Genomic DNA, 24,754 nt, shown 5'->3' with positions numbered 1-24,754 from the left:
CAATAGGGCAGATTTAGACTGCAAACCTTAGTTTATCAACTTTTTCTCCTAACCATAAGGCTATACCATCTCTCAAGTTCAGTGCAGCCGCTATAAGTAGACGCTAAAAATTCAACAACTTGCCTTCTTTTCCTTTAAATCTTTCCTGGTCATATCTGTTGTAGGCAGCTGGGATAGGCTGTTTGGTACGCAATGTAGGATCCTGTAGAAAAGCAAATTGAGTTATATGTTAATATCCTTTAATTTTACTTATTTAATACTCATAATAAAGACCACAATAACCAAAAAAAACAAACCAAACTTATTGCTGTCGAGTTGATTCCAACTCATATTGACCCTACAGGACAGAGTAGAACTGTACCATAGGGTTTCCAAGGAGCACCTGGTAGACTGGAACTTTGACCTTTCGGTTAGCAGCTATAGCTCTAAACCACTATGCCACCAGGGTTTCCAAGACCAAAAAAGGAGTATTTATTTTCTAAACTTTTTTCTTACTACAGCCAATAAAGACAAAAAGCAGGAAAGAGACCACTAGTCACTTCATGCTTATTTTCAGAGTATTTTGTTTACTGCTAGAAGGGTTTTAGTAGAAAATTACGATCCTTATCAGGGACTTGGAAACTGTATGGGGCAGTTCTACTCTGTCCTATAGGGTCACTATGAGTCGGAATCGACTCAACGGCACTGGGTTTTTGGGTTTTTTATCAAGGACAAGCGAAAAGGACCCCAAGCATACTTAAAAAAAAAAACTTACACAAAGACAAATGGTAAAATATTTAGAAACTGCAGAAACAAAATGAGTGTGCTTAAAATTTTCATTCTGGTTACTTAGGTTTCTTTACAACAAAAACTTTTTCCCTGTTAGAAGTACTTTGGAATGTTAAGCAGATAAGACAATGTAATTTTTCACTTGTTTGACTCACAAAAGATATACACCTCAAAAATAATATATAATCCTCTATACAGGATCAAACTAACAACAGCAACCTGAAAGATTCTTAAAATCTTAGAGGGCACTGAGTTCATGGTAATGAAAGAGGAACAACTCAGAGAAGGAAGGTGAGAACGTCTTCATAACTCAGAGAACGTAATCAATGTCACCGATTGCACACGCAGAAGCTTTTGAATTAGTGGATGTTTTGTTGTCCATATTCTTAACGAAAACAAAATAAATAAAATTTTTTAAAAAATAATAAACTCAAGAAATGAAAGAATATTCTACCTCCTATATGAATACATTTATTAAAACAAAAAGCCCAAAGTTTACTGAGCTGACATCTTACAGCCTTTTAACTGATTTATCAAGCAAATTGTTAACGTTTAAATTAAATAAACATGACAATTATGATGATAAACCCATTGCAAAAGCGTAAGGCTGAAGTAATAAAGATGCTATTTTGTTTAAATACTTAGAACTGCTAATCTAATAATTCATAATTTATGTCTAAAACTCAGTCTGTAATAACCTAAAAAAAGCATTTTTAAAGAATATTCCTGCCAATGTAACAATGCATAATTTAACTCACAAGGGCTTTATATAAAACTCACAGTGTGAAATACTCTAAAAAAAAAATTTAAAGAGTATTTCCAAAACTGAGAAATCTACGGTCTTCAAAATGGCTGAAATACTCTTCATTTTGTTACACCTTACAATAGAATTCCACCCCAAGTATTAGTTCAAATAAAAGACACTAACACTACTCTAAATAAACACTTGTGTAGTCAAGAGCCAAGCATTAAATTTTCAAGTATTCTAATGACTGTGGAAATACAAAAAGAGTATTCATAGTCACAAAGATAACGGTTAAACGTTTTTAAGATTTGGTATCTACTTCCCACCAACTGCTATTCAAAATGTCAACCAATTCATAACTATAAACACCCTGTGCTTTCCCACCCTAGCACTGTGTCCTACCACTTTTTTCACTCATTTCCATCTCCACTGGACTGTAAGCTCAAAGAGGGCAGGAACTGTGTATCTTTTTCACTCTTGTATCTCCAGATCCCAGGTGACAAACAGTAAGCACTTAAAGGCTTACCGAGAAACAAGTAGAAGCATTTACCTAAATATCAACAAAAATCCACTAACTTTGAAGGTTAAATAACAATGATTTTTACAGACAAAACTACTAGATATTGCAAAGACTATATAATATTAATATTCTAGCGAATTTACTTTTAAAATATCTGCTCAAAATAGAAAGCATTTTACGTGTTTATCTTTTCCTTTGTTGAATTATATGAAATTAAAATATGTATACTAGCTCTTGAATAAGAAGCTAGTTTGCTCTGTAAACCTTCATCGGAAGTACAGTAATAAAAAATAAAAATAAATAGGTGGAAAGATTTTCAACAAAACTGGGTAGTATGTTTGAGTTTAAATACAGGCTACATGTCATATATGAAATTGACTTTGTTTGGGAGGGTCCTAAGTGACACCTCAAAGAGTTAGGCAGTGGGCCCTCAGAATAGCTTAAAATGAGGTACAAAGAGAGGTCCACGTGACTGGTGAGCAGAAGAAACATGATACAGGCACTGAAATGCCAGATACCAATGACTTCAAAGAACCCCAAACTGGAAAGCAGCAGGAATTTACATTTATAATAACGCTCAGTGATTCTCCCAAGGTCCACTGAGTAGGTGTTAAGGATTAAAATGTGTCCCCCCAAAATAAGTGTTGTGAACTTAACCCCTATGGAAACCCCCGTGGCAAAACGGTTAAATGCTACGGCTGCTAACCAAAAGGTCAGCAGTTTGAATCTATGCGGCAGTTCTACTCTGTCCTATACGGTCGCTGTGCCTTGATTAGGCTCCACTCAACGGGTTTGGTTTTTGTTGGTTTGTACCTCTGGTTATAACCCCATTTGGGAATGGGTTTTCCTTATTATGCTAATGAGGCAGTATTAGTATAGGGTGTGTCCTAAATCAATCTCTTTCGACATCCAAAAGAGCAAACTGAGCAAGCAACCCAGCAAGCAAGCAAAGATGGGGGAAGACAGACATTACATCACATGAGATCTCCAAGGAACCAAGAAACAGAAGCTGAAAAGAGACAAGGACCTTCCTGAAGAGCCAACAGAGATCTTCTAGATCCGGTACCCTGAATTTGGACTTCTAGCCTCCTAAACTGTGAGAAAATAAATTTCAGTTTGTAGTATTTCTGTTACAGCAGCACTAGATAACTATGACAGAAAAACATCACAACCAGCTGAGGTGCTTGTTGAGGGCAAAAAGAATATGAAATGGGTGGTGGAAGATGGCAGTTCTAAATACCAGCTAAGGTAACGTGACCAGTGGAGAAACAAGGACTGCAACTGTTGAGTATTTCTTCCTTGTTTTGTTATGTGTGTGTGTGTGTGTGTGTGTGTGTGTGTGTGTGTGTGTGTGTACAGACACAGCAAATATCTTCACCTTCTTCTGACCTTATCCCATTATATATTATAATATACAAGATGTAAAAGGGGCTAGTTCATTTTTAGTTGTATTATGTCAGGCTCAAAGTATGACTCTGACTCTGTAACTGTCTTAACAGAAAGATTATGTATGGTTTAAGGAGAAGTGTACAGGTTCCAAGTTGACAAGGGGGGGACTAAAATGGTTAATGTTATTTGTCAACTCGGCCAGGTTAGGATTTTCAGTGATTTGGCAGACACCATGCAATCATCTTCCATTCTGTGATCTCACGTGAGCAGCCAACCAGTTGAAAGGGGAGTTTCCTCGGGGAATGGTCCTGCCTCCAGTATATAAATGCATGTCCTGGGAAAGTTCGCTCTTGCTCTCTCTCTCTCAATCCTGCACTCTTCTTGTCATCTGACCTCTGGTTCTTGGGATATAAGCCTCCAGAAATCTTCAACCTGCTACCAGGTCTGCAGATTTTGGATTCGTTAGTCCTTGTAGCCACATGAGCCAGCAGAGGACTTCAGCCTTTTACCTGACCTACAGATTTGGGACTTGCCAGCCCCCGCAACCGTGTGTACCATTTCCTTGAAGTAAATTTCTATGTATCTATATATGTCTTGCTGGTTTTACCCCACTGAGAACTCAGACTAACAGAGGCTATATACAGTTTACCTAAAATAATTACTCAGAGGGCTATTCCTAATTAACCCCTCTCAGATTTTGACCCAGATTTGTCTCCAGTAATCAAATTGACTACATCTGTGAAAAGAGACAATGGAGAAGCTCAATACCATCAGTCACACCAAGGCCAGGGCCAACTGTGGAACAGACCATCAATTGCTCACATGCAAGTTCAAGATGAAGCTAAAGAAAATCAAAACAAGTTCACAAGAGCCAAAGTTTGACCTTGAGTATATTTCACCTAAATTTCAGAGACCATCTCAAGGACAGATACGATGCACTGAACACTCATGACCAAAGACCACACAAGTTGGGGGATGACATCAAAGACATCACACATGAAGAAAGCAAAAGCTTATTAAAAAGACAAGAAAGAAAGACAAGACCAAAATGGATGTCAGAAGAGACTCTGAAACTTGCTCTTGAACATCAGGTAACTAAACTGAATAGAAGAAATGATGAAGTAAAAGCTGAATAGAAGACTTCAAAGGGCGGCTCAAAAAGACAAAATAAAATTTTATAAAGAAATGTGTAAAGACCTGGAGTTAGAAAGCCAAAAGGGAAGAGCACACTCAGCATTTCTCAAGCTGAAAAAACTGAAAGAAAAATTCAAGCCTCGAGTTGCAATACTGAAGGATTTTATGAGCAAAAAAACTAAACAATGCAAGAAGCATCAAAAACAGATGCAAAGAATATACAGTCACTGTACATAAAAAGGAAACCCTGGTGGCGTAGAAATTAAGTGCTACGGCTGCTAACTAAAGGGTCAGCAGTTCAAAACTGCCAGGCACTCCTTAGAGACTTTATGGGGCAGTTCTACTCTGTCCTATAGGGTCACTATGAGTCAGAATCAACTCGACGGCAACAGGTTTGGTTTTTTGGTTGGTACATAAAAAAATGGTTGACATTCAACCATATCAGAAGGTAGCATACAATCAAATCAGGAACTGATGATGTTGAAGGAAGAAGTCCAAACAGCACTAAAGGCACTCGTGAAAAACAAGGGTCCAGGAACTGACAGAATACCAACTGAGCTGTTTCAACAAATGGATGCTTATCTATGCCAAGAAATTTGGAAGACAGCTTCCTGGCCAACCAACTAGAAGAGATCCATATTTGCACCCATTTCAAAGAAGGGTGATCCAACAGACTGTGGAAAATATAGAACAATATCATTAATATCAGATTCAAGTAAAATTTTGCTGAAGATAATTCAAAAACTTTGCAGCGGTACATCGTCAGGGAACTGCCAGAAATTCAAGCTGGATTCAGAAAAGAACATGAAATGAAGGATATTTTTGCTGATGTCAGATGGATCTTGGCTGAAAGCAGTGAATACCTGAAAGATGTTTACCTGTGTTTTATTAACTATGTAAAGGCATTTGACTAAGTGGCTCATAACAGATTCTGAATAACAATTCGGATAATGAGAATTTCAGAACACATAATTGTGCTCGTGAGGAACATGTACACAGATCAAGAGGCAGTGGTTCAAACAAAACAAGAGGATACTGCATGGTTTTAAATCAGAAAAGGTACACATGAGGGTTGTAGTCTTTCATCATACGTATTTAATCTGTATGCTGAGCAAATAATTGGAGAAGCTGGACTATATGAAGAAGAATGCCTCATCCGAATTGAGGAAGACTCACTAACAACCTGCGATACGAAGATAACACAACCTTGCTTGCTGAAAGCGAAGAGGACTTGAAGCATTTACTGATGAAGATCAAAGACTACAGCATTCAGTATGGATAACGACTCAGCATAACGAAAACAAAAACCCTCACAACTAGACCAATAAGCAATATCTCGATAAACAGAAAATATTGAAGTTGTCAAAAATTTCATTTCCCTTAGGTCCACAATCAATGCCCATGGAAGCAGCAGTCAAGAAATCAAAAGGCATATTGCATTAGGCAAATCTGTTTCAAAAGACCTCTTTAAAGTGTTAAAAAGCAAAGGTGTCACTCTGAGGACTAAGGTGTTCCTGGAACAACCCATAGTATTTTCAATCACCTGATATGCATGCAAAAGCTAGACGATGAATACGAAAGATCAAAGAATAATACCTTTCAAGTATGGTGTTGGCAAAGAATATTGACTATACCATGGATTACCAGAAGAACCAATAAATCTGTCTTAGAAGAAGTACTGCCAGAATCCTAACTGGAAGCAGACGGCGAGACTGCCTCTCACATACTTTGGACGTGTTACCAGGAGGGACCAGTCCCTAGAGAAGGACATCACGCCTGGCAGAGCAGAGGGTCAGAGAAAGAAAGGAAGACACTCGACAAGAGAGACTAACACAGCAGCTGCAACAATAAGTCCAAAGATAAAAACAGTTGTGAAGATAATGCGGGACAGGCAGTGTGTCGTTCTGTTGTACATGGGTTCACTATGAGTCAGAACTGATTCAACAGCACCTAATAACAACATGTCTCCAGGTAGTAATTACTGCTGAAGTAAGCAATTTTTAATGGTAAACGAGTTTTCATACTCTTCAGGTATGTAAAAACAGAAAAAGGTTTAGAATCTAGTGATCTAAAAATTTTTAAGATACCTTAAAAACTGTAACACTGAAATACAAGCACACTTTTATTAAAATTATTTATTATATCAGCAGTTAAACATTCTTACCACAGGCGCTGCATTTGGGGCTGGTCGCTGTTCAGGTGCCCGCCCTTCTTCTCTGGCTTTCACAGACTGAAGAATTGCAAAAATATTCTTGGAAAAATTCTAAAATATAAATGGATTTTAGTTAAGTTCACTTAAAATTAAACTATACAAAGACAGTAAGGTCAGAATAAACAAGTTAAGCTTAAGTTTTCTTCTTATCAATTCTTCCCTACTATACACTTGGTGTCAATCATGAGCCAGAACATACTCGATGGCAACTGGTACACATCAAAATGAGGTATTATTATTATTCACATAAGTAAAAACCAACTCAAGAAATATGTAACTACTGCTGGGATACTGATCCAGATCCCAAATATCATAAACTTACTGTTATTAATTTTATCATTGTTATTTTCTTAAACTGAGTAGTTGGCTATGCTGTTGTTGTTCAGGGCCACTGAGTCAGTATTGACTACAAGAGACCCCACGTGAGGAAATGCCCCACAGGATTTTCAGGCTGTAATCTTTACAAGAACAGATTGCCAGGTCTTTTTCCAGGGCAGCTGCTGAGTGGGTTGGAACCACCAACCTGTTGGTTAGCAGTCGAGCACTTAACCGCTGTACCACCACGGCTCCTAACATAACTGGCTATGTGTATTCATATTCTGCATCTATTCTAATATATAATTGTGAATGAAGTTAATATTTAGCGCTAATATTTAAATAAATTAAAAACGTAACAGATTTGTTGTCAAAAGGGGCTTCTAATTCTCAAAGAAATCAAGTACTATATCCTCTTCTAGGTATACTTAATTCCAGTGCTAATATCAGATTGCTGCTACAGTTTACGTGAGATGCCGAAAATTTTGAGACTATTAGGGATCAATATGCACTTTTCAAAGACTTGAAAGGTGGAAAGAATTTACATATAAACTTAATAAACTTTTGCATGAACTGTCTTAACATCCAACATAACTGACTGCTCTTGACTACTCCTTCCTTTGTGAAATATTCTTTCTTGGCCTTTTGAGATACTAATTCTCTCTTCATTTTCCCTGACGCGTATAATAGTTTCCTTGATAGTTGTTCTTAATCTGTCGGTCGCTCAACATTTTAAGAAATATGCATTATGCATCTACCATAAACCAAACATCATGCTTGGCAGTCGATATAATGATAACCAAGAGAGGCATGGTCCCTGCCTTCATGAACCGTACATTCTAATGAAGGAGACAAAAAGAAAAATAAACAAGTAATCACAGAGTAGGGTAAGACAGGAGATGTGCTAGAGAGTAACTCCGGGTAGGAGAGCGCCTTTAGCTTCATAGGTAGGCCAAGGAAGGTCTCGCTGAGAAAATGATGTGTGAGCCAAGAAATGAAAATAGAAATACACTGCACTATGCACATATCCAAGAGAAAAGTGCTTCAGGTAGAAGAGATCTTAGACACAAAAGTCAGTAGGTGCTAAAGAGCTCAGCTGATACAGGAACAGAAAAGCGGTCAGTGGGGCTGAAATATTGTGATAGTACTCACATTCCAGGCATACTCATTTTCTTTAAGTTCCTTAAATGCAACATGATTTCTCTTCTGTAGACAATTAAGCATACTGTTCCCTCCACTTGGGCTACTCTTCCCAACAAACCCCTTCACCTACTTCACTCCCTTTTATCCTTTATTCTTTAGACTAAGTTAGCTGCCCTTGCTGAGTGACTACCTTATAATGGCACGTATCACAAGAACTGCTTATTTAATTTTCTGTTTCCTCCTAAAGAATATAACCTTTGTGGGAGCTAGGACCAATCCATCTCCAGTCAATGCCTAGCACAGTGCCTGGCTTGTAGATGTTAAATATTTATACAAATAAATAGGTTCAGAAAATAAGAGGCAGTTTGAAATATAACTATTACTTTTGCCAGACTTATAGTATTATTTCCTGTTATTCTTTAGGACAGCAGGTTAAAGTATCAGGAACCCTTTACACTCTTAGAAATTACTGAGAGCTTAGGCTTGTCTAGGTTATATCTACCAATATTTTTCATGTTAGAAATTAAAATGGAGATTTTTTAAAGAATTCCTCAAAAAATAAGAACTCTATTCCATGCAAACATAAATGACATATTGTTATGAAAAATTATTTTCCAAACACAAAAAAGTAGTAACAAGAAAGAACAAATCTGTTTTAATCTTCTTTTTGCAAATCTCTTTAATGTCTGGCTTAATAGAAGATAGCTGTATTCATATAGCTGCTGCTACTTTCAACATATGCTGTGGCATCTTGTTTTAGTCAAAAAATATGAAGAAAATCTAGCCTCAAGGATATGCAGTTAGAAAAGGGAGAGATATTATAATAGCTTTTCAGATAGTTGCTGATATTTTCCTTAGATAACTTACTAAAACAAAATTAAATGGTATGGTTTCTTAAAAATTAATCCAATATGGAAATCACATCCATATTTTGTCACTCTAAAATCCAGTGGTTTATCTTGTACTTTGAGCAGATCTTTTACCCATGCGTGATCTTTTAACAGCGCGCACTGGTCATCTGGAAAACATCGAATCACTGAGTTATGTACATCTTCCAAATATTAACACATTTACTGATGTAATGTAAACAAATCATATTTGTTAATATCATCATAAGGAGTCCTGGGGACAAAACAGTCAAGCGCTTGGCAGCTAACTGAAAAGCTGGCAGTTAGAACCCACCCAGTGGTTCTGCAGGAAAAAGATCTGGCAATCTGCTCTTGTAAAGATTACAGGCCAGACAATCCTATGGGGCAATTCTACTGTCACACAGGGTTGCTAGAAGTCAAAAATCAACTCAACGGCACCTAACAAACAACAACAATATCACCATGGATTTCATCAGAAGAATCTTTAAGAAGTGGGATATTGTTAAGGTCTCAGTGGCAGAAAGGAAACTGCAAAATTCTCTCATGAAAGCTCACATTTTATCACTGGCAACAAATATTGTCAGTTGTTCTCCTTGAAGCAACAAGCTTACTTCCTTCGTTTCTGAAAAAATAATCTGCCAAATATCAAAGTCTGAATAACAGTTATTCAAATAAAAAACAATTTTCCATGAAAAAGTAGTTGGTTAGGCTCAAAAGGTAAACAACGGCATAAGTGCTGTTCATGGGGACAACCATCATACTGTGTAATGAAAAAGTACTTTATGCAAATTTCCCATTTCATCACATAAAATATTCAAAAGATGTAAAACTAAGGGTCAAGACTTAATAAAATAAATAACTTTTAGAACCTCATGAGGACATTATTCAGTGGCAAAGAACAAAACGGCTACTAGTAAAGTTTGGTGATACTGCCTTGACTCTCGCCAAGGTTCCAGTGATTTTCCCAACCATTGCTTTTTCACCATCGGTGCAAATAACAACAGTGAAAAACGCAAATAAAATGTTATGAAAATCGAATTATCATTATTTTTAAGATAATAAAGTGTCAAGTAAGGTATATAAGCTCAAGAAGGATCAGTCAAATCATTACTATTGGATATTTTTGGGTGGCAGTCTTCCATATGACAATGATTATCTTCCTTTACTAATCTCTTTTTATCAATTGTCAACAATTACAATATGCTAACTTGTATAAATAATTTTAAAAGTATGTTTTATTAATGGCAGGAAACAATTAGGTTGCTTTATTCTGGGTGCTTGCAATAGTCACATAACAGTACAAAATAATATATATTTCTTGCGGAATACTGAATCTGTATTTTGTTTCTGAAACTCAGAAAAAAAGAAAAGTTCTAAAAACTGTTAATAATGAAGGACTGACTAAAATCTTAGGGCTCTTTAGTGCGATTAATACCTAAGAGTATTTTTTCAGTTTACCAGACGAAAATGGCATACACAGACTATCATCAATATTTATTTCTGATTTTTAAAAATGTTAATACTCATAAAAGCAAACCTTGCTACTAAACAATTTCTAAATTATTAACTTATTTTTAAAAAGCTACAGTGGTGCCACAACATTAAATCAGAACTAGTACTATATTTTAAAATGATGGTACAATCCTGCCATCTAGAGCTCAAAGAAAATTGTTCATCTGAGTTATCTGAAAATTTAATGCTTGGTCTAAAATAAGGCTGGGCATATCACCTATGTTTTCTTCCTTTATCATGAGTTTCAATAATCATGACAAACATTGGTATAACAATAAAAGTCACAATATTATTCAAGTATTGGCCATATTTGGCAGTCAAATTGAGTATCAACAGGTTACTTTATTGCAAATACAAAAATGGAATGGCTGTTTACTCAATTTCTCAGGTTCCTTTATAATCCTAAAGTGTAGAGGATAATCTCTGCCTCAAATACTTTTTAGAACAATTCAGAGTACAAAAGAAAAAGAATGAATCCTTTTCTTCATATACTCTTTTTCCAGTAGCTCTGTTCCCATTAAAATGTCATAAAATAAAATTAAGTCTAAAAAACAAACCAAACCCAGTGCCGTCGAGTCGATTCCGACTCATAGTGACCTGTGAGAACCCTAAAATTCTGCAACCACAATCAGCCTGCCTAGAACAATGTTAAAGCTCAATTTTATCAGTAATCTCCCAAACATCTTTAAATGTTATTTACCAAATCATCACTACTAACCAGTTAGTCACTGGAAAATTAACACTTAAAACACAAAATTGAGGGAGTAGGGGACGAAAAGAAAGATGAAAATATGTAAAACAAAGTAAATTTTTTGGAAATTCATTAAGATACTGAACAATCAGTATCTTTCAAATTTTAATGTTTCAAAATTTAAAGTACACATCTTCTCTGACCTGCAATTCTCCTTTCAGGAATCAATTCTTTTGTCATATACACATAAACGTATAAAGGTACATGTACAAGGAAGTTCTTCATTGCATTACTTGTAATAGAGAGAATGAAAGAGAGGAAGGGAGAGAGAAAGGAAGAGGCAGCAAGGGAGGTAAGGAGTAAGGTACACAGGAAGAGCAGGAGAAAAACTCCACTATCCTGGGGGGGAAAAACCTCCATTAAAAAGAAACAAATCTTGCTACATCCACACAACAAAATAATGAAATATACTCAATATCTGCTGACTGATCTTCATAAGTTCTCTACTTAGTGGGGGAAAAAAATTGATGATGTCATTAACATCCAGAGAGCTTATCATCAATATTTCCAGTATCCACTAATTTCAAGCAACACATGACTCAACAGGAAAATTGGTCCACCCTGTGAATTTACAAATGATGTGTACATAAAAGGGCTTGCATTTTGAATCACGGTTTTCAATCAGCTTTTGGTAACCAATAAGCATCTGCTTAAACGGAATAATAAATATGGCTACCCAGAAATCTGCATTACTAACTTTTCAAAGGGATAAAACCTGAAACCTCCTCCTCATAGCAAATTTTAACCAATTCTATAACCAATCACAGATTAAATATACACATGCACTCTAACAAATGAATAAAATATTTGAATTACCTTTCCTGTGCTTTGTAAGATAGTTGTTCGTGTCCTCCACACTCTCTCTCTGCTGACAATATCTCGGGTCACATCTACTTCAGCATCTACAAAACTCCTTTGTTTAAGGGCAGTTATATCATCATCTAGATCAGTCTTGATAGTAGATCTTTTCTTAGCCATAATTTTGGCTTTGATGGCAGCAATTTTTTCCACTGACATAGCTTCAGACAAAGACCTAAAAGGTAATTTCTTAATTTTCACATTAAGGATCTCACAAACACATCATAAATATACATATTTTCATACATACATATATATATATATATATATATATATATATATAAGTTACTGGTAAAAACACTTCATTTTTAAATGGCAATAAAGTTTTCTTCCTATCTGTAAAATTGACATACTCGGTATTTTGTAATTAGAAAAGGTTTTTATAAAGGTTTACTTTTTGATACTACTCTAAGAGCAAGTTACTAATCTCTTATAAAGGTAACTGCAACAAAATTCTTCACATGTGATTTTTCATATATTCCCAAAAAGAGCAGTAATCTATTAATATGGGTTTTTTAAAAATATTTTGTAAGACTTTCATTTGCTAACTCCCTCTCTACCAGTGGAAATCATATAAAACACACACAGTCCACCTTGGAAAGGGGGTTACAAACTGATTCTGTAGAGAATCCAAAGCTTAGATTGCCCATGAAATGTATTTCAATGTTTCAAATCAATATGTCATAGCATACACTGTATAGATTTTATAGATGACAGAGACTTCTAACTACATGCCATATAAGCATAGCATTCCTTTTAATCTCTAGAAGATGAAACCACATCTTGAACGATTTTCTTTTTCCCCTTTTTAGTTATCTTTTGGATAATGGGCAAAATAGCAAAAAGGGGCTGTGCTTTCAATAACTTAACAATGAAAGCACAGCTTCCATAAGATGATAATCTTATGCACACTTAACGTCTTTTTTTATCATGTAAAACAGAACAAGAGTTTAAAGTGTTGGGGTACCTTAACAACCACTGACAAAAATATTACTTTAGTCACAAGACAAAAATTTTGAATTATGTTTAGGCAAAATCTGAAAAAAGGAGAGAAATTTCTGCAGGTGTCATCATAGTAGTACTATTCTCAGGCGTCAAGTCGATTCCAACTCACAGCAACCTGATTTAACAGAGTACAACTGCTCCATAGGGTCCCCTTGGCTGTAATCTTTACAGGAGCAGATTGCCAGGTCTTTTCTCCCACGGAGTCGCTGATGGGTTTGAACCTCCGACATTTCAGTTAGCAGCCAAGCCCTTAACCACTGTGCCACCAGATCTCTATGGCAGTATTACACAGTATGTTATTTTATTATAACTGGTATAAAAATACATTACAGCAGACGCTCAACATGCATCTGATATGTGACTCACTTTGTATAATACTTTGCAACTTTCTCCTAAAATCTAGAGCATACTAACGTAACTTGGACCAAAATTAAATACTTTTCGAAACTACAATCAAGCCTTAAAATCTATATTGGACTTTTGCCACCAGCCAAGATAAAGTAACACAAACTGAATTAATCCTCCCATGTTGAAACAACCAGTCAAAATATACGAAATGATGGTCCTCTAGACACTGGATATCAAGCAATGAAGGCAAGTGAACCCTGGAGTATGAAAAGTACACAATGTGAGCCCTATGACTGCCCTAGCTTACTGCCTTAAGAGTTTCCTAAGACATGATGGAGAAGGGAGATGGAGAACTTAGGAAACTTCATGAGTTCAGGAAAAGGAGCTGACAGTCCAGGAAGAAGAGGGTGGCTCAAGTTCAAAGGACAGAGTACCTGAGAAGATAAAGCTGCAGAGAGGGCAGAATTCCAGCAGAACACTAAAACTGGGAAAAGAACCACCTAAGAAGATTAAAAGGAACAATGCCCAGCACCCACACAGGGTCAAGAATAGTATCGGTTCCCATTAGTCAAACTGAAAGCTCAAATTCATGCAGCACTAGGTAAACTACTCAGAATGGTCTTGCCTCAGCAGGAGAGATCAACCCTAACTGAACACTCTTAAAATAACAAAAATCTAGAATTCAACAAGGTAGAATTGACAATGTCCAAGATTCAACCAAAGATTATACAGCATGCAAAGAAGCAGGAAAATATAAACCAGAATGAGAGAAATATTGATCAAAACCAACTGTAAACTGCTAGATGTTAGATTTAGCAAACACATTAAGACAGTGATTGTAACTATAGTCCGTATTTTCAAAAAGTTAAGTAGAGACACAGAATATATTAAAAAGGATCAAAAACCTTCCAGGGATGAAAACCACAATGATGGAGACTAAAAATATATGAGAATGCAGAATAAATGATGAAGGAGCTTGAGGACACAACAAAAAATATCCAGTATGAATGGAAACAATCCATGAAAGAAATAACAATCACTGAGCTGTCAGACAACTTCAAGTGGCATTTGAATAACTGAAGTCTGGAAATGGAAGACAGAAAAAAACATTTGAAGAAAAACATGACAAAAATTTTCCATATCTGGCAAAAGTTATAAACCCAAAAATACCCCCAAAAAGCTAAATGGACAACAAGCATGAAGAAAACTTCTCCCAGTCATGTCTTATTTAAATGGCTCAAACCAGTGATAGATAAAATCTTAAAAGTAGAGGGGGAAAAAAAAGACACATTTCATAAAATAAATAAAACCAGATTTCTAATCGGAAACAATGCAATCAAGACAGTGAAACAACACCCTTTAAGCACTTAAAAAATGTTATCTAGAAATCTGTATAGAGTGAAAATCTCTTTAAAAAAATATGGATGCAATAAATACTGTTTCAGACATACAAAAACTGAAAGAGTTAATTACCAGCAGACGTGTACAAAAAGAAATATTAAAACAAGTTCTTCATGTGGAATTAACACGAGTATATGAATTTATAAACAGTGCAGAGCACTAGAAACGGTATCTACATGTATAAATATTTAAGAATGTTTTTCTCATTACTTAAATTTCTTCAAAAGATTACTGTTTAAAACATATAATAAAAATAATTCCTAATGTTTATATAAAAAAAAATGTTTATAGCCTGTGTATAAGAAAAATATCTGACAATAATATAACAAACGCCACGAAAGGAGAAATGGAAGTACACTACTGTAACCCTACAGGACAGAATAGAACTGCCCCAAAAGGTTTCCAAGGAGCAGTTGATAGATTCTAACTTCTGACCTTTTGGCTAGCAGCCAAGCTCTTGAGCACTGCGCCACCAGGGATCCGTATTATATGAGAAGAGGTAAAATATCACTTAAAGGTAAACTGATACTATATCCCACTATTGTTCTTAGGTGCCACTGAGTTGCTCCTGACTCATGGCGATAGTATGTACAACAGAACAAAACATCGCCTGGTCCTACGTCATGCTAACAATTGTTATGCTTGAGCCCATTGTTGTAGCTACTGTGGCAATCCATCCCTTTGAAGGTCTTCTGCTTTTTCACTCACCCTCTACTTTACCAAGCATGATGTCCGGACTAGTCCCTCCTGATACTAAGTCGAAAGTATGTGAGAAGTCTTAATTCTAAAGAGTATACTAGTTGTACTTCTTCCAACACAGATTTGTTGGTTCTTTTGGTTGTAGTTATTGTTTGGTGCTGTCGAGTCGGTTCCGACTCATAGCGACCCTATGCGTGACAGAACGAAACAGTGCCCGGTCCTGTGCCATCCTTACAATCATTGTTATGCTTGAGCTCATTGTTGCACAGCCACTGTGTCAATCCACCTTGTTGACGGTCTTCCTCTTTTCCACTGACCCTGTACTCGGCCAAGCATGATGTCCTTCTCCAGGGGCTGATCCCTCCTGACAACATGTCCAGAGGATATAAGACGCAGTCTCACCATCCTTGCTCTAAGGAGCATTCTGGTTGTACTTCTTCTAAGACAAGTTTGTTCGTTCTTTTGGCAGTCCATGGTATATCCAATATTCTTTGCCAACACCACAATTCAAAGGCATCAACTCTTCTTCAGTCTTCCTTAATTCACTGTTCAGCTTTCACATGCATATGATGTGACTGAAAATACCATGGCTTGGGTCAGGCGCACCTTAGTCTTCAGGGTGACACCTTTGCTATTCAGCACTTTGAAGAGGTCCTTTGCAGCAGATTTGCCCAACGCAATGCGTCTTTTGATTTCTTAACCGCTGCTTCCATGGCTGAAATCCTTCACAACTTCAACTTTTCTCCATTTATCATGATGTTGCTCATTGGTCCAGTTGTAAGGATTTTTCTTTTCTTTATGATGAGGTATAATCCATACTGAAGGCTGGGGTCTCTCATCTTCATTAGTAAGTGCTTCAAGTCCTCTTCACTTTCAGCAAGCAAGGCTGTGTCATCTGCATAACGCAGGTTGTTAATGAGTCTTCCTCCAATCTTGATGCCCCGTTCTTCATATAGCCCAGCTTCTCGTATTATTTGTCGAGCATACAGATTAAATAGGTATGGTGAAAGAATACAACCCTGATGCACACCTTTCCTAACTTTAAACCAATCAGCATCCCCTTGTTCTGTCCGAACAACTGCCTCTTGATCTATGTAAAGGTTCCTCATGAGCACAATTAAGGGTTCTGGAATTCCCATTCTTCGCAATGTTATCCATAGTTTGCTATGATCCACACAGTCGAATGCCTTTGCATAATCAATAAAACACAGGTGAACATCCTTCCGGTATTCTCTGCTTTCAGCCAGGATCCATCTGACAACAGCAATGATATCCCTGGTTCCACATCCTCTTCTGAAACCAGCCTGAATTTCTGGCAGTTCCCTGTAGATATACTGCTACAGCCATTTTTCAATGATCTTCTGCAGAATTTTGCTTGCGTGTGATATTAATGATATTGTTCTATAATTTCCACATTCGGTTGGATCACCTTTCCTGGGGATAGGCATAAATATGATCTCTTCCAGTCAGTTGGCCAGGAAGCTGTCTACCATATTTCTTGCCATAGACAAGTGGGCGCCTCCAGCGCTGCATGTGTTTGTTCAAACAGTTCAATTGATATTCCATCAATTCCTGGAGCCTTGTTTTTCGCCAGTGCCTTCAAAGCAGCTTGGACTTCTTCCTTCAGTACCATCGGTTCCTGATCCTATGCCACCTCTTGAAATGGCTGACTATCGACTAATACTTTTTGGTATAACAACTCTGTGGATTCTTCCATCTTCTTTTGGTGCTTCCTGCATCATTTAATATTTTCCCCATGGAATCCTTCACTATTGCAACTCGACGGTTGAATTTTTTCTTCAGTTCTTTCAGGTTGAGAAACGCTGAGCGTGTTCTTCCCTTTTGGTTTTCCACCTCCAGCTCTTTGCACATGTCATTAGAATACGTTATTTTGACTTCTCGAGCGGCCCTTTGAAAACTTCTGTTCAGTTCTTTTACTTCATCAATTCTTCCTTTTGCTTAGCTGCTCCACGCTCAAGAGCAAGTTTCAGAGTGTCCTCTGACATCCATCTTGGTCTTTTCTTTCTTTCCTGTCTTTTCAGTGACCTCTTGCTTTCTTCATGGATGATGTCCTTGATGTCACTGTACAACTCGTCTGGTCTGCGGTCACTAGTGTTCAATGCATCAAATCTATTCTTGAGATGGCCTCTAAATTCAAGTGGGATATATTCAAGGTCATATTTTGGCTCTCGTGGACTTGCTCTGATTTTCTTCAGTTTCAGCTTGAATTGACATATGAGCAATTGATGGTCTGTTCCACAGTCGGCCACTGGCCTTGTTCTGACTGATGATATTAAGCTTTTCCATCATCTCTTTCCACAGATGTAGTCAATTTGATTTCTGTGTGTTCCATCTGGTGAGGTCCATGCGTAGAGTCGCCGTTTACATTGGCGAAGGAAGGTATTTGCAATGACGAAGTCGTTGGTCTTGCAAAATTCTATCATTTGATCTCCGGCATTGTTTTTATCACTAAGGCCATATTTTCCAACTATTGATCCTTCTTCATTTCCAACTTGCATATTCCAATCGCCAGTAATTATCAATACATCTTGATTACGTATTCGATCAATTTCAGACTGCAGCAGCTGATAAAAATCTTCTATTTCTTTATCTTTGGCCCTAGTGGTTGGTGCATACATTTGAAGAAGAGTCATATTAACTGGTCTTCCTTGTAGGCATATGGATATTATCCTATCACTGACAGCACTGTACTTCAGGATAAATCTTGAAATGTTCTTTTTGATGATGAATGCAACACCATTGCTCTTCAAGTTGTCACTCCCAGCATAGTAGACTATACAATCGTCCGATTCAAAATGGCCAATACCAGTCCATTTCAGCTCACTAATGCCTAGGATATCGATGTTTATGCATTCCATTTCATTTTTGATGATTTCCAATTTTCCTAGATTCATACTTCGTACATTCCAGGTTCCGATTATTAATGGATGTTTGCAGTTATTTCTTCTCATTTTGAGTCACGCCACACCAGCAGATGAAGGTCCCGAAAGCTTTACTCCACCCCCGTTATTAAGGTCAACTCTTACTTTGAGGAGGCAGCTCTCCCCCAGTCATCTTTTGAGTGCCTTCCAACCTGGGGGGCTCAACTTCCAGCACTGTATCAGACAATGTTCCACTGCTACTCATGAGGTTTTCACTGGCTAATGCTTTCCAGAAGTAGACTGCCGGGTCCTTCTTCCTAGTTTGTCTTAGCCTGGAAGTTCAGCTGAAACCTGTCCTCCATGGGTGACCCTGCTGGTATCTGAATACCGGTGGCATAGCTTCCAGCATCACAACAACACACAAGCCCCCACAGTACAACAAACAGACAGTGCAATAAGGAAAGGAAAAGCAATAAAAGACATCCAGTTTGGAAAGGAATAAATAAAGATGTCTTTCTGCGTATACAACATGATTGTCTATGTAGAAAATCAAGTTAACAGAATTAAAAGAGCTTAGAAAGATTGCAAGACATAAGATCAACACACGAAAATCACTGTATTTCTATATTAGCAAGAAATAATCAAGCATTGAAATTTCAAAATATATCTTTTAAAATAGCATCAAAAAACATGGAATACTTATGTATAAATTTGACAAAAGATGCATCACACTTGTAACTGAAAATTATCATACGTTGCTGAGAGAAATTAAAGACCTAAATATGTCTCCACAAGTTACTGGGTGGTGCAAGGGATTTGTGATCGGCAAGTAACCTAAACCTTGGGAGTTCAAACTCACCCAGTGGCGCTATAGAAGAAGGTCTGGCAATCTGCTTCCACAAGGATTACAGACAAGAAAACCCTATGGAGCAACTGTACTCTTTAACACGAGGTCACCACAAGTCGGAACTGATTTGATGGCAATGGGTTTGGTTTGGAAGTTTTTTGTTGTTGTTGTTAAATCTCTCTCCATAAATGGAGGAGTAACCTTTGGCGAGATGTCAGAACATTCAATGTTATTAAATTGTCAACCTCTTCAAATTAACCTATAAATTCAATTGAATCCCAATCATAATCCCAGCAGGCACTTTGGTAGAAACTGACAATCTGCTAATTTCAAAACTCATATGGAAATACAAAGGCTCTAGAATAACGAAACAGCCTTGAAACAGAAGAACAAAGTTGGAGGGCTAACACTATCTGATTTCAAGTCTTATTATAAAGGGAACAGTAACTATAACAGTGTGGCAATGGCATAAAGACAAACAGATCAGGAAACATAACAGTTCCAAACGCAAACCTACACATATACTAACAATCGGTTTTTTACAAAGTGCAAAGGCAATTCAGTAGAGACCAACACAGCTAGAACAAATGGCCATCCATTTGCACAAAACTGAACTTCAATCCCTATCTCATAAGAAAAAAAATGAACCTCAAGCCATATCTCATGGCATTAAAAAAAAACTAAGTGGATCATACACTTAAATATAAATTCTAAAACTTCTACAGGTAAGGAGACAATCTTTGTTGACCTTGTTTAGCAAAAACTTCTTAGATACTACACCAAAAGCACAATCCACAAAGAATACATTGATAAACAGGTTTCACCAAAATTATACAATTTTCTTTGCACAGCTGATTATATTGTAATTCCTGTTAATGAGCTGTACACCTGTAAAAGATGAAATGGCAAAAATTACGTGATAGATATGTTTACAACAATGCCAAAAAAAAAAAAAGAGTAGGTGCTAAGGCTACTTATGTACAACCAAATACCTCATGGGATTTGGTTCTTTGGTTTGGAAGTTTAGGGTCATGGTTTAATGGAACATCCCAGTTGATTGGCCTAATAATGTATTAGTGCTTCTGTTCTATCTCCTAGTTCACTGTGTAGTGCCTGGGTTCTTAAAAAGCTTGTAAGCCACCATCCAAGGCACAACAATTGGTCTCTATTCACCTGGAACAACACAGGAAGGAGTCCCAGGAATAGGAGGAGGATCTGGAATACATGGTTAACTGCCTCCATGAACAACATTCTCCTTTGCCATGGGACCAGAAGAATTTGATGGTGCCCAGCTACCATTACTGAACACTTGGATCAAAGATTCCACAGAAGACTCCTGATCAAAAGGGGAAAAACACAGAGAATTTCAAACTCTCATGGACTCTAGACTTTCTGGAGCTATGGTGAGTGGAAGAACCCCCAAAACTGTTGCACTGAGATAGTATATAAACCTGAAATCAAAAATACTCCCTAAAGTCATCTTAAAACCAAACAATAGTTTAGCTTAACCAGTTAAAAAGGTCTGCCTTAAAAAATGAAACAGGACCCATACCTCACACCATGCACAAAAACTAACTCCAAGTAGATCAAAGACCTATACATAAAGACTAAAAGGATAAAGATCATGCAAGAAAAAATAGGGACAACGTTAGGAGCCCTAATACAAGGCATAAACAGAATACAAAACATCACTAAAAATGATGAAGAGAAACCAGATAACTGGGAGCTCCTAAAAACAAACACCTATGCTCATCCAAAGACTTTACCAAAAGAGTAAAAAGACCACCTACAGACTGGGAAAAAATTTTCAGCTATGTCATCTCCGACCAGCACCTGATCTCTAAAATCTGTATGATTCCGTTAAAACTCCACCACAAAAGGACAAACAACCCGATCAAAAAGTGGGCAAAGGATATGAACACACACTTCACTAAAGAAAATATTCAGGCAGCCAACAGATACATGAGAAAGTGCTCTCGATCATTAGCCACTAGAGAAATGCAAATTAAAACTATAATGAGATTCCATCTCACTCCAACAAGGCTGGCATTAATCCAAAAATCACAAAATAATAAATGTTGCAGAGGCTGCGGAGAGATTGGAACTCTTATACACTGCCGGTGGGAATGTACAATGGTACAACCACTTTGGAAATCTATCTGGCGTTTTCTTAAAATGTTAGAAATAGAACTACCATACAACCCAGAAATCCCACTCCTCAGAATATACCCTAGAGAAGTAAGAGCCTTTACACAAACAGATATCTGCACACCCATCTTTATTGCAGCCCTGTTTAAAATAGCAAAAAGCTGGAAGCAACTAAGGTGTCCGTCAACGGACGAATGGATAAACAAATTATGGTATATTCACACAATGGAATACTATGCATTGATAAGGAAGAGTGAGGAATCTGTGAAACATTTTATAACTTGGAGGAACCTGGAAGGCATTATGCTGAGTGAAATCAGTCAGCTGCAAAAGGACAAATATTGTATAAGACCACTATTGTAAGTTCTTGAGAAATAGTATAAACTGAGAAGAACACATACTTTTGTCGTTACGAGGCGGGGAGGGAGGGAGGGCAGGAGAGGGTTTTTTACTGATTAGTTAGTAGACAAGAACCACTTTAGGTGAAGGGAAGGACAATACTCAATACAGGGAAGGTCAGCTCAACTGGACTGGACCAAAAGCAAAGAAGTTTCCAGGATAAACTGAATGCTTCGAAGGTCAGCAGAGCAAGGGCGGAGGTTTGGGGACTATGGCTTAAGGGGACTTCTAAGTCAACTGGCAAAATAATTCTATTATGAAAACATTCTGCATCCCACTTTGAAATGTGGTGTCTGGGGTCTTCAATGCTAACAAGCAGCCATCTAAGATGCATCAATTGGTCTCAACCCACCCGAAGCAAAGGAGAATGAAGAACACTAAGGTCACACGACAACTAAGAGCCCAAGAGACAGAAAGGGCCACATGAACCAGAGACCTACATCATCCTGAGACCAGAAGAACTAGTTGGTGCCCGGCCACAATCGATGACTGCCCTGACAGGGAGCACAATAGAGAACCCCTGAGGGAGCAGATCAGTGGGATGCAGACCCCAAATTCTCATAAAAAGACCATACTTAATGGTCTGACTGAGACTAGAGGAACCCCAGCGGTCATGGTCCCCAAACCTTCTGTTGGCACAGGACAGGAACCATCCCCGAAGACAACTTATCAGACATGAAAGGGACTGGACAGTGGGTAGGAAAGAGATGCTGATGAAGAGTGAGCTAATTATATCAGGTGGACACTTGAGACTGTGTTGGCATCTCCTGTCTGGAGCGGGGATGGGAGGATAGAGAGAGTTGGAAGCTGGCAAAATTGTCACGAAAGGAGAGACTGGAAGGGCTGACTCACTACGGGGAGAGCAAGTGGGAGTACGGAGTAAGATGTATATAAACTTATATGTGACAGACTGACTTGATTTGTAAACGTTCACTTGAAGCTCAATAAAAGTTAATTAAAAAAAAAAAAAAAGACCAGACTTAACGGTCTGACTGAGACTAGAAGAATCCCGGTGGTCATGGTCCCCAAACCTTCTGCAACGACAACTCATCAGACATGGAAGGGACTGGAGAATGCGCTGGAGAGAGATGCTGATGAAGCGTGAGCTACCTGTATCAGGTGGACACTTGAGACTGTGTTGGCATCTCCTGTCTGGAGGGGAGATGGGAGGGTAGAGAGGGTTAGAAACTGGCAAAAAGGTTCAAGGAGAGACTGGAGGGAGCGAGCAAGCGGGCTGACTCATTAGGGGGAGAGTAAATGGGAGTATGTAGTAAGGTGTATATAGGCTTATGTGTCACAGACTGACTTGATTTGTAAACTTTCACTTAAAGCACAATAAAAATTATTTTAAATAAATAAAATAGAAAAAAAAAAAGGTCTGCCTTGAGCATTATACCTTTTTAAGAACTATTTTAATGGGATCAAATTGATAACAGCAACTCAAAAGATTAGATAGGAATTTTAGGGGACAGTGAGTTTATATTAAAGAGGGAGGAGAACTGCTACACAACTCAAAGAATGTAATCAATGTCCCTACACTGTACATGTTGAAACTGTTGAAATGGTGTATGTTTTGTTATGTATATTCTCAACAACGAAATAAATAAAATGTAGAAAAAAAATAAAATTTTCTACTTTTTGACAGGTTATTGTTCAGAGAATGTAAAAACAAGCCACAGACAGAATAGTTCAAAGCATGCATCTAAAAAAAAGGACTTTTATCCAGAACATATAACAAACCCTCGAAACTCAATACAACATTAAACAACCCAATTTAAAAAATGGGCAAAAATTTGGAAAAACACTTCACAAAAAATAGGATGGCAAAAGTACATGAAACGATGCTCACAACATCAGTTATCATTAGTGAAATACAAGATAAAACCACAATGAGATATCACTACACACCTTTTCGAATGGCTAAAATTAAAAAGACTGACCATACCAAGTATTGACAAGAACGCTGAGAAACTCACACTGCTGGTAGCAATGTAAAATGGTACAATAACTTCGGAAAACAGGTTCATGCTTTCTTAAAAAGTTAAACCCACACTACCATGTGATCCAGCCATTCCACTCTTCAATGAACGTGCATAGCAGCTTTACGTGTAATAGCCAAAAAACGGCTAAAACCCCAATGTCCATCAGCAGGCGACCGGATGAACCAACGGTGGGACATCCACAGCAAGAAGAAGGAACAAACTAGTGACACACCCAGCATCGCAGCTGGCTCTAAAATAACTGTGCTATGTCAAAGAAAACAGGAAAACAACACCTCTGCCATATAATTCCATTTATAAAGAATTCTAGAAAAAAACCAATTAATCTACAGTAAGAGGTCTTCAGTTGCCACCGGAGAAGAGGACGCCGGCTAGGCGGGAGCGTGGCATTAGAGAAGAGCACAGGAAGCCTACAGGGCGACGCCGATGCTCATCTTCTGGGCTGGTTGACTAGGTGATGGTTTCACAGCCTGTATACTTTAAGTACGTGCAGTTTATTTTGTATCAATTATACCTCACTGAAGTTTTTTTTTTTTAACCTGCATCGACTTAACTTTGGATAAAACGTCCATAAGAAGGAGACTGTGGCAAAGAAATATTACAAAATGCTTCTAATTGTGCTAAAGACCAGAAGTCAAAAAACCAAGGCTACAGGCCCAACTTAGCCATGCCCATGCCCGTTCATTTAGGTACCGTCTGTGGCGCCTTTCCCTCACCACAGCAGAGTTGACTAACTGCAATAGAGACCAGCAAAGCAAAAATATTTAACATATGGCACTTCACAGAAAACGTTTGCTGACCTCTGCCAA

The 24,754-nt window shown here is 37.6% G+C and overlaps 1 protein-coding gene across 1 annotated transcript in view; it reads right to left on the bottom strand.

Moving 5' to 3' along the window:
• CDC73 (cell division cycle 73) overlaps positions 1 to 24,754 on the bottom strand; it is a 140,101-nt gene that overhangs the window by 98,374 nt on the left and 16,973 nt on the right. Inside the window, exons 7-9 of the mRNA XM_049868197.1 lie at positions 12,175 to 12,391; positions 6,721 to 6,819; positions 124 to 202 (exon numbers count right to left, since the gene is read on the bottom strand). Of these exons, the coding sequence (XP_049724154.1) occupies positions 124 to 202; positions 6,721 to 6,819; positions 12,175 to 12,391 (395 nt within the window). The remainder of the gene's footprint in view (positions 1 to 123; positions 203 to 6,720; positions 6,820 to 12,174; positions 12,392 to 24,754) is intronic.

This window comes from Elephas maximus, chromosome 24 (assembly GCF_024166365.1).
Source record: "Elephas maximus indicus isolate mEleMax1 chromosome 24, mEleMax1 primary haplotype, whole genome shotgun sequence".
Classification (NCBI taxonomy): domain Eukaryota; kingdom Metazoa; phylum Chordata; class Mammalia; order Proboscidea; family Elephantidae; genus Elephas; species Elephas maximus.
This window is presented reverse-complemented; position numbering and strand designations above follow the sequence as displayed.